General features: G+C 27.5%; 1 protein-coding gene across 6 annotated transcripts; it reads left to right on the top strand.

The window, feature by feature from the left end:
• The first annotated feature begins 3,357 nt into the window (after nt 1–3,357).
• Adipor (adiponectin receptor) lies at nt 3,358–11,427 on the top strand. Of its 6 annotated transcripts, none has more exons than XM_074238577.1 (9): nt 3,358–3,613; nt 5,745–5,930; nt 5,993–6,149; nt 7,659–7,953; nt 8,042–8,140; nt 9,181–9,364; nt 9,622–10,019; nt 10,540–10,704; nt 11,195–11,427. In XM_074238577.1, the coding sequence occupies exons 3-9, from the start codon at nt 6,139–6,141 to the stop codon at nt 11,327–11,329; spliced, it is 1,287 nt and encodes a 428-aa protein (XP_074094678.1). In that variant the 5' UTR covers nt 3,358–3,613; nt 5,745–5,930; nt 5,993–6,138; the 3' UTR covers nt 11,330–11,427. The 6 variants fall into 6 exon arrangements, with proteins under 6 accessions (XP_074094678.1, XP_074094679.1, XP_074094682.1 ...); XM_074238578.1 differs by having other exon boundaries at nt 5,993–6,153; XM_074238581.1 differs by lacking the exons at nt 5,745–5,930; nt 5,993–6,149 and having other exon boundaries at nt 3,359–3,613.
• Nucleotides 11,428–11,995: the final 568 nt, after the last annotated feature.

Below are 11,995 nucleotides of genomic sequence, written 5' to 3'. Positions count from 1 at the left end.
GATGACTTAAATAACCGATAACATAGGTTCCGATGACTTGAATTCCTATAGCCCAGATTCCGATTACCAAGATTCCGATAGCCAAGATTTTTAATTACCAAGATTCCGATAGCCAAGATTTTTAATTACCAAGATTCCGATAGCCAAGATTTTTAATTACCAAGATTCCGATAGCCAAGATTTTTGATTGGATATAATCCCATTAACCCAGAATCCCGATGGAGTAAAATTCCAAATGCATCTGTGAAAAAATTTTTATTCAGATAGGTGGCGCTATTTTATTGCAGCTGTTATGCCTCCATCTAGTTTATAACATATTATTATTTTTGATTAAGGATCTTACCGACGGCGGCTTCTCGCCCGGGAGTATTGAAATACTCGGTCTCAGTGCGGGAGAGGAATTTAAATTTAATAATAAATTATAAGACGAGTTTGTTTAGTTGGTTTACTCAATATTTGAACTTTAATTTATTATTAGATTATTTAATAGAGAAAAAAAAGAAAAACTCTTGTAAAATCGCTCGACAGTTGTTTAACAATAGATAGTTCTCAACTACTTGAGTTCTCGAGGAGTAGTGTCGTTACAAAAGCGTTGATTCGAAGTCCTCAGCTTCACATCTCCTCCATTTTTCCACACACATAGGCTTACACTACGTTACAACTTAACTATTCCTTACAACTAATACATATATAGAGACTTATCCTTATAACACATAATTTCTATCTTTTACAACCTAGTTCCTTGAACACTATTACTTATTAACTTACACTGTGATAGATTATTTTCTTCTACTGAATTATTTTATATATTATTTTATTAATGGGGTTATAGTAGTATTACTGATGAAGATGATTATGCTATTAATGACTATATTAATAACAATAATAATAATAATAATAACAATAGTAATAATAATAATAATAATAATAATAATAATAACAATAATGATAATAATAATAACAATAATAATAATAATAATAATAATAATAATAATAATAATAATAATAATAATAATAATAATAATAATAATAATAATAATAATAATAATAATAATAATAATAATAATAATAATAATAATAATAATAATAATAATAATAATAATAATAATAATAATAATAATAATAATAATAATAATAATAATAATAATAATAATAATAATAATAATAATAATAATAATAATAATAATAATAATAATAATAATAATAATAATAATAATAATAATAATAATAATAATAATAATAATAATAATAATAATAATAATAATAATAATAATAATAATAATAATAATAATAATAATAATAATAATAATAATAATAATAATAATAATAATAATAATAATAATAATAATCGTAATTAGTTTGATCAGGGTTTGCTAATTGGTACTTATATTATAATTGGTCAATGTTAAATTATTATTTACTTATTTATATTAGAATAAAAGATTATTTAATTATTAAACTCTAGTGAAATTTAATTGTTAACATATCAAAATTTAATATTATTTAAGGCTTTTAGTTTATTTATTAAATAAAATAACATATTTTCAGCTAAATTTATGTAACATGTATTGTTTATGCATTCCTATGGTTACGTTATTTATATTCTGTAGAACAAGACCCCATTGAGTTTCCACACGTGTCTTTTATGACTTTTCCTCAAAATTTTCAAGTGCCCTGTGGCGAGAAAACAGCCCTGGGGCTATTTAGACTTTAGGGTTTCTTGAAAATTCAATACTATGCCCTTTTCTGTCAACATCTTTTGTTTTTTTTTTCTAAATAACCCAACGAACTATCGAAAATTTAGTTAACTTAAATTCTTTAACAAACATGTTGTTTTACTCTTAGTTCTAGTTAAATCGTATATTTTTAAATGATAATATTTAAAATATACGATTTGAATATCTGTTCCCGCTATATCACAGGTGCTGTCACCTGTTGGCTTAAATCGTTCAGCCAGGACATAACAGCTGCAATAAAATAGCGCCACCTATCTGAATAAAAATTTTTTCACAGATGCATTTGGAATTTTACTCCATCGGGATTCTGGGTTAATGGGATTATATCCAATCAAAAATCTTGGCTATCGGAATCTTGGTAATTAAAAATCTTCCCTGATAGCCACCTTACCTATAACTTACTGTCAATCTACGTCCGCAATTTGAAGCAAACTTGACGGAAAGAGTTGGCAAAGCGAGCGATTACCTATTAGTTACCTATAACTTACTCTGCAAATAGACGTCAAAACTTGCTGTACAAGTATTTCCTTCAAATTGTAGTAAAGTTGAAAGGAAATTTAACTACAAGTTTGATTGTTAACTTGTATTCAAGTTGCGGCCGTAGATTTCCGTCAATTTGCTTACAAGTGTTGTTGAAAGAAGAATTACCGCCAACTTGATGTATAACTTAACCGTAACTGCTGGGAGTCAACACTTACTGAGAAAGCGCTGGCTATCAGGGTTGGCTATCGGAATCTGGGCTATAGGAATTCAAGTCATCGGAACCTATGTTATCGGTTATTTAAGTCATCACTTTCATGGCTATAGAGGTCTACCCTTATTTATTAATATAATGTAAATAATTTTTCATAATCTTGGTCATTTAGCTGGCAAATCAACTAGTTATCAATTCTTTCAACGAAAACATAAAATTAATTTTGGTGAATGTGTATTATAATATATTTTTTATATTGTTTTTATTACTTTTCCGGCTGTGAATGTGAGAAAGGTAGACAGCTTACTCACTAAAAAAAAAGTGTAAGCTTTAGTATCATATGAACTGCTTGACAGCTAGGACCAGATATTCGTACATGCTTTCTATATATTGTTTTATATGACTGTGAGGATTTAGCTCATTGCCGAACAAGCATTGGCTCTTTACAAATCCTATGTAAGCTAAATTTACAACACGTCTTATTTAGTTGTTTTTTAGAATATTCTTCAATGATTCTCTTACTATTGACGATTAAAGTTCTGTTTTAATAACCATTTCTATTGTAGATAATTGTTATGAAATTTCTCAATTATTTTATCTATTTTACTGTCTAGACTTGAACTAAAGGTAGATTTACCGCGTCGAGTGTTTCATCGTTTTAACAGTTGCAGCGCTGTAGAAAACCCCCCAGTCGCTATACAAGATTATCTATTGGTCATGAATAGCTGGTAACTTAGTTGCAAACCCATGTTCCCTTTTCTTATCCAATATAATTCAACAAATGAGGGTATTTCCTAGTTGATGCCATTTTTGTATTTTTCCTTCCAAGTTCATATATATAGTCCATTTCAGATGTTAACGGCCTCGAGTACATGCACTATACATACAAATTAGAAAAATGTATAAGGCAGTTAACTCGATTAGTTGAATTGACGAGTTGAAGTGATGACAGAAAGAATAACTATCAGCTGTTTTTAATGAGTTTCAATAGTGTTAAATATTTCGGTACAAAATAGTTAATAAAGCGAGCTTTCTTTTTGATTTAAAATCGGACAATAGTTTTTATAGTTGTAACAGTCAAAGAAGGAATTTTTTGAAAGCATTATTTGGAAAAATCAGATGATTATTTGTACTATTTCTGGGCATAATTTAATTATATAATGTCATATCCAACTTCTAACTAGTAAGTTTTGTTGGATTTATTAATGTTCATTACGATTTTCTTTATCTTCGTCTAAAGCTGTTTTTTTATACTTGTTTATCAACATATTTACACAGACAGACATTTCACGTCAAATCGTGCATCTTTGAACTTGATCTCTTTCATTTATTTTAAAGTTGTGATATTGACGTCAGCAGATCTTTGATCTTTTTTTGATTATATATTTTTTTTTAATTTTAGCATACTTGTACTAGGAAATTGTATTTATTGTTTTTTATGTATTTAATTTTAAATTCTAGAAGTTGTATTGCTTAAGAACTTATCTGTTAAAAAAAATCGTAAAATATTGTCGGATGTTTAGTTTGTTGATTTTGAATTCATTTAAAATAAAATTTTTTTTGCTCTACTAAAAATGATCTCAAAAATTGTTGCAGATTTTTTCACTGAAAAGAATAAAATTACGGATATTTTGAAAAACGGCTCGGTTATTTTTAAATACTTAGAACTTATTCGAAAATTAATAGTATAAAATCTTGTTATTGTGTTCAATTTTCTTTAGTCCAAACGTATTTAACAGATTAAGAAAAACAAAAGCGATAGAATTTAATAATATTCCTGAAAAGTTATAAATCTCAGCTGATCATTTTCAAGTTTATAGGTTGTTTATTTTTTTTATAAACAGTTTATTTTTGCCGTTAATGCCACGTATCTCGGAATAATCTGACTTATTTTTCTTCTTTCAACTTCCTACTAAGAAAATGGAAGATTTTCACAATTCAGAAAGGCATAAGTATCAGGCTGATTTAAAAAAATCAAGCTTTCATCAAATTCGACGTATTGAAATGTTAGGTAGTTATTTTGACGATTTTCAGGATAATGTCTGTGTTCATATGTTCATATAACTTGTAAGCGGAATGACTAATTGAAAAGCTGTTCGTACTATTCAAAAGGATATAATTAAGATAATATTTCTTGAAAATTTTAACTGAATAGACTCTGTCGATTTCAAAAAATAAAATTATCGAAAATATATATTAAAAAAAAAAAATAAAGAAGAGAGTCTAACTCTGCAAATTCAAGATACATTATAAATTTTTAGAAATATGTTTTTTCGATATAACTTGAATTTTACTTCAAATAATTTTCTATAAAATTGTTAATGTGTATCATTTTTTCTTAAAAAATTGGACAAGATTGTTTCAAAATGAGTTAAAATCGACCAATTTGCTTAAAAATTATCACAAAAAATAAATTTTTCTTTTAATTTATTTATCTAACACTATCTGAATTTAAAAAACTCATGGTAAAATATGGCTGTACTCGAAAAAATTTTGCTGGCTTACGAAGTTGTTTACAATTTTGAAAATCCTGTTCTTTTCATGATTTTTTTCAAGCATTCAAGTTCATTCATGATGTAAGCTCTTCTTTTTTACGAAACATCAAATAGTCTTTTCTTTATTAATAACTTAGCTGGTAAAGTAATTTTAACTTGATTTTAATTATTTCGTTGAAAAACTCTGATATTTTGGAGCTCGAAAATGCATAAATTTTTTTAAGAACTTCAATTCATAATGTAGTTGATACTGTCTTGAGCTAACTTTTTTTTCTCTCAATTACTTACTAAATGATAATTTTTTTTTTTTTTTTGTTAATTAACACGTTATTCTAACTTTAATCGTATAATAAACCGGCGTCACAAGGTTATCTATAAACAAAGTAAGATATTCTTCCATTTTATTGATTGTTCAATTTTAAGTACATTAATCATCTGATAAAAGAATCTAAAAATTCACTTTGATAAAAATTTTTATTTAAAAGCTGTATATTGATAATAATAAATATAAAGTATTAATTATAGCTATTTATCTACTTATTTCGAAAGAACATACGCCAATTGACTTTATTTATATACATATAAAGTTTTTATTACAGACATAAATGATTAAATAGTATCATTTTTATGTTTATCCTTAAATATAAAAAATTATTGCTCAGACTAACACAGTAGTAACAAGTTTTTTATATTAGATGTAAAGAAGGAGAGTGAACCACCAAAGTAATCTAATTCAATACAATGATTATTAACTAAATTGGCAATCCTGTTTATTGGTCCATAACATACGTCGTTCTTTGTTGATTTTATTGAATACAGCAGCCTTCAGGATCTTAGATCTGGTCTTGAGCAAATGAATCCGAACTATTCCAAGATTTCAGGGGAATCGATATATCCACTAATTGTTTTGTAAAAATGGATTAAGTTAGCACACTGTCTACGACTCTGCAGACTATTTATCCTGTACTGACTGTAAATATGATCAGTATTCCTTGAACGTAGACGGTATGCAATGTATTTACAGAGCTTGTGTTGAATTTTTTATATTTTTCTTATTACATTCGTAGCTGGTGATCATACTATTGATCGGTATTCACGAATCGGTCTAACCAAGGAGTTAAAAAGATGAACCAATGTATGATTGTTTATAAAGTCTTTCCCGGATCTGAGGATATACCCGAGAACTTTGTAAGCTTGCGAAACAATCTTGCCGATGTATGCTGAGTAAGTAAGTTTAGTATCGAAGGTAACTCCAAGATTCTTGATCGAGGTAGAGTTCGGCAATTTTGTCCATCGATATTATAATTATACGTCCTATAGCCATGTGATCTGGTAAATATCATGATTGCACATTTATTTACATTCAGGTTGAGTTTATTCTTGAGGCACCAACTGTGTAATTTATCAATATTTAGTTAAAGTATACGATGGTTAGCCTCACTGTTTATTTTTCTGAATATTTTCATGTTATCAGCATAAAGTAAGTAATCGGATTCCAGGTTGTCAGCTATGTCATTGATAAAGATATTAAAAAGAATAGGTCCTAGATAAGAGCCTTGAGGAACACCAGAATTTACATTGTAGTTATCTTAGATGTGACCATTCACTCTCACCTGCAGAGATCTACCTGTTGAATATGAGCAAAACCAATTTAGGGTAGTACCAGTCACTCCATAGTGGAGGAGTTTATCTAACAATATCTCGTGTGACAATATTCTTCAAAGTTGATATTACTTGAGATAGAATTATTTTTTCAAATAATTTAGCAACAGCTGATTGGATACAGATCGGTCTGTAGTTGGTGACATCTGATGTTTCCCCTAACTATTATTAACAATAATTAAATAATCACCTTTAATTAATGTTATAAACGTATTATTTGAAATTAAATTTTTTAATTGCTTGATAAAAGAATACCAAAAATTTATTTTCAAAAATAGAAATTGTTTTAAGTTTAAAATCTTATTTATTGAACAATAATATAAATTTTTTCTTAGATAAAAACGCGTCTCGTCATAAATACGCACTCAAAACATTTTGATGAAAAAATAATATTATTTGAGAAATATTTTATCTAGTATCCGTAATTTTCAATGGACCTTAGTCTTAACAAAATTTGGTACATATTTTTTAAATAAATACCTATGACACGTTCGAGGGTGAGCAAAATTGGTCAATTAATCAAAAAATTCTATTTTGATAAGTAATCTTGTCATAAAATATCGTGATAGAACTTGAGAAATCTATCTTACATTCTAATCAAAACTACTCGATGGATTGACTTTAAAATCTTATCAAATATAAGTGTTAACGAATATTTTTGAATGTTAAAGTTTTTAATCAATAATTAACCAAAAATTGAAAATTTATAATTGACATAGCGGGAAGTTAAATGAAAAAATCTTACCCTTGAAATACTAGTGAATTTTTCTCGGTAAGATAAAATATTTTAACAAAAACTCTGAGGAACATTTTTAGAGACATAAGAAACGACAAAACAAATTTAAGCCTGTTATAAATAGAATAATCATTTAAATTAAAACAATTATTAAATACGTGGAACTACAAAAAGCTCTGGGAAAGAGAGCAAATTTTTTTTTTAAGAGGAACTTTGAGCTTTTATTTATTTTATTTCTTATTTAAATTTTTTATTTGAACTATACTCAATAAAATGTAAACTCGCATAATCTTGTAGATTTAATAATAATCCATTATTAATTTATTGAATTTAAGAACTTCAAGACCAAAAATATCAATCATGATTACCGACAACGACGAAATATTTGAAGATAAGCCAGGTAGTGATTCATCGAGTGGTGAAACTGCGAAAGAATCGCCATCAGTTTTCCGTCATCGTATCCCATGGAGGATCACTGAGAGAGGATCACTGAGCCATGATATACCGGGTTTACATGAGGTTAAAGAATTACTTGAGGATGATGATGCTAGTTGCTTGGCTGAAGAAGAGGACGGTGTTGGATGCCCACTACCTTCAACGCCTGAAGATGATCATCTTCTTGACTGTGAGGTATGAAAATAATTTTAAGAATCACGAACGCTGAAACACAAATAAATACATACAAGACAAATATGTAATAGTTATAATTCTGTTTCAGATGACTGAAGTTTTGAAAGCAGGCGTTCTTAGTGATGAAATTGATTTAGGTGCCTTGGCTCATAACGCTGCAGAACAAGCTGAAGAATTTGTGCGCAAAGTATGTTTCTGTCATTAATATTTTTTCATTTTTACTGCACTTGAATGTATTGTAATTTATGCTTATCACAGTTTTTTTTGTAAATTTTTGTAAATTTGATTTCTTAAATCAATGCTGTTTATTGACTAAATTTTAAGATTAGCTCTGTCATGGAAAAATGGTAAATTTTATGGCAAAGATGTACAGTAAGAAACTTTTGGCAATTAAAAGTTGTGACATTAGCTCAAAGCAAATATCTACGAGAAAATAAATTACAATTGGAAGTATTAGCAAATGGATGAGCTCAACATGTTCTCAGCTTATGTCGCATATATCGCTTGTCAAGTGCTCTTGTCCTTACGTCAATGCCAACAGCTTAATTTTTCATAAAGCCATTCTAAACAATTCAATTATATTACATCTAAACAATTTTCTTAGTCATTCATTAAATAATTTGAAATATTGTAAATTTTTGATTGACAGTAAATTTATTAAGTAAAAATCCCATTTGAAATTTTAAAATTACAGTCATTTCGGTTTCAACGTCTTGCATATATAGTTATCGGTTTTATTTCTATCACAATTAAATGCATTTTATGAAGTATATAATCTTATTTTGTTCATATTAAATATAAATATAGAATAAAGGTATACACAGACATAGTATAAAAATCTCATTTGGTTGAAAAAGGTTGACTTGAACCAAAAACATTTTTAAGGAAGACTGAAGCTATCTCATAGAAAGAAGAAATTTTTTTGAAACAACAATATTGATTCTAAAGTGAAAAACTATTTCTTCCTGTATTCGAATATTTCAATAATTTATAATTTAATCGAAATATATATATAGAAATATTAATTATATTTTAGGGCAAATGCATCTTTCTACTAATAATCGAATTATCGATTTATAATGCGTTATTTATATTATCAAAATATGAGAAGTAAAGACAACGAATAGTTTATGAACAAAAACAATACTACTAGAACAGTATAAACAATATGAAAATATCGTTTATGCTTTATTTTCCAAGTATTATCGATATCTAATGAAATGAAAGTATTGGTTACAGGTCTGGGAAGCATCTTGGAATCAATGTCATTTCCGGAATCTACCACAGTGGCTTCAAGATAACGATTTTTTGCATGCTGGTCATCGTCCACCTTTACCGTCTTTCTATGCTTGTTTTAAAAGTATTTTTCGTATTCACACAGAGACTGGAAACATTTGGACGCATTTACTCGGTAATTATGAAGTGTACTTACAAAATAAAAAAACACAAAAGATCCAAGCTTTAGAATGATTCAAGTTTAGACTTTCTTGACAATAAAATTTGAATTTCGAAGACATAGCTACTTTCTGAATTTAAAAAGTTTATGGTTTTTTCCCCATTTATGCAAATAGTGTATTTATCTAATTTTTATTATATGAGTGATATTAACGAAATAATCAAAATTAAACCGTGAATTAAAACTATGATGGTCTTTTTTTTTTTTCATAGGTTGTGTGGCATTCATTGGGATAGCAATATTTTTCTTAACACGGCCACCTATGGAGATCCACTTAGAAGAAAAAATAGTATTTGGTACATTTTTTGCAGGAGCAATAATCTGTTTAGGCATGTCATTTGCTTTCCATACTGTGCACTGCCACAGTGAATGTGTCGGCAAATTATTTTCAAAACTTGATTATTGTGGCATTGCTATGTTGATTATGGGTAGCTTTGTGCCCTGGTTATATTATGGTTTTTACTGTGATTATCAACCAAAGCTTATATATTTATCCGTCGTCGTTGTATTAGGTATCACTAGTATAGTTGTCTCTTTATGGGAGAGATTTGGTGAACCTAATTACAGACCTTTAAGAGCTGGAGTTTTTATGGGATTCGGTCTTAGCGGCGTAAGTTATTTTTTTATTAAACGGATTTTTATAAATTCTCATGAAATGTTCTGGGAAATTTCTATAGAGAATATTTTGCAATAATAGATTTAAAGATGCCATAGATATAATTTTAAATTCGTTTATGCCGTTCGGTAAGAGCCTGAAATTTTCTACAAGAATGTGACGTAAAGTATCAATAGATATCTTCTCTGTTTCAAATCGTCATGGTTGTAAATTTTCAATCAAATTTCAAAAAATTTTCTATTTTAAGGAAATTTATTCTCTGTAGGCATTTCACCATGTATTTTTTAAATTAAGCACCAATTATTAAAATGTTAAATTGATTTAATAAGTATCATACACTCGTAGACTAATATTGGTATTTGTAGCTACAGTACCAACTTCAACTTCAACTTTATGTATTATACTTAATATGTATATACAACAATATGTATTATACTTACTAAAAACATATAAAAAATTTACTACATTGTAATGTTTACAATTAATTCAGTCATAAAACTTTCGTTTTTAATAGATAATTCCTGCTGTACATTATGCAATCGCAGAAGGCTGGTTTAAAGCGATTAGTCAAGCTTCACTTGGTTGGCTCATTTTAATGGGATGTTTGTATATATTAGGTGCTTTATTCTATGCGTTAAGAGTTCCAGAACGATTCTTTCCAGGAAAATTTGACATTTGGGTAAGTTAATTTATGATTATAGTTTGTCTACAATTTAGCATTATGTTTCAATGTGAGAGAGAGAGAGAGAGAGAGAGAGAGAGAGAGAGAGAGAGAGAGAGAGAGAGAACATTTTTTTCAAATTTCAAAATTCTGCAAATTTATTATTTTTCAAACATTTTCTTCGAAATATTATGTCTATAACCCCAAGTATCCTCGTTAAAAAAACTCAAAACTATTTCTGTTGCTATATTAGTTTTGAAGATATTATAAAAACAAGCTTAAAAAATCTGAAAAATGACAAAAATTTATCCGAGTTGAAAAGGGTTGATTCCAACTGAATTGGTCGATTTGACATTGAATAAACCATATATTTATATAAGTTTTATACCAAATCGATCAATATTGTACTCCACCAATGATTCTTAGAAATTATTAAATTTAAAAAAAAAAAAAAAACTTAAGAATCTATCTATCTAAACTATTAATCACATATAATTTATTATTTCAGTTTCAAAGTCATCAAATTTTTCATGTGCTGGTGATAGCAGCTGCGTTCGTACACTATCATGGAATCACAGAAATGGCAATGCATAGGATGACTGTGGGAGATTGTACGAATCCATCGCAAGTTTTAGCTTTTTAACTGGTTTTAAAAATTGAGCTGTGTAAATTTTATCATTAAATTGTTAAATTTCTATAAATTAATTTAATTAATTAAAAAAAAAAAAAAAAAAAAAAAAATTAATTCAAACGCGTAGATTTGTTTAAGTTTGTAAAAATCTTTATTTTGAAAATGCGTTTTCAGTATAAAAACCTAAACTGTGTATATGTATGGTTAAATACTGTTTAGTATCATTTCAATTATCTAGTATAATTATTTTTTTTTTGTTTTCTGAAAATTCTAAACTTTATTAATATGTTTACTCGAAGTTATTTATAATTTATTGATTGGGGATATAAAAACTCTTACAGTACTAACGGATCGGATAGTTAGCGATTTCTCCCAGCGTCTAAAAATGTCCATTTTAAAAATTTTTTTTTTTTATTTTTTAAGTAGTGTATGCATGCCTACTCCATCGATGTCAACCATAATCGGAAACTCTATAGAGTAACAATCATTGCGTACACGTTTACTTGAATTTTTTTCAGAGTCAATCAAATATATATTACAAAATATTTTCTATACTTGTTTAATGATCATTTTTATCTATGTAAGTAAATTGATTAAATTTTATAAATGATGATAAATTTATTTGTAAATTTGAAAAAATAAAAAGTGAAAGAGAAACTTACTCCAACTAAGATTTTA

Source organism: Cotesia typhae, unplaced genomic scaffold (assembly GCF_013202065.1).
Source record: "Cotesia typhae breed Kobodo isofemale line unplaced genomic scaffold, CoteBio_Ctyphae contig_22, whole genome shotgun sequence".
Classification (NCBI taxonomy): Eukaryota; Metazoa; Arthropoda; class Insecta; order Hymenoptera; family Braconidae; genus Cotesia; species Cotesia typhae.
The sequence above is the reverse complement of the archived record's forward strand: the minus strand, read 5'-3'. Positions and strand labels throughout refer to the sequence as shown.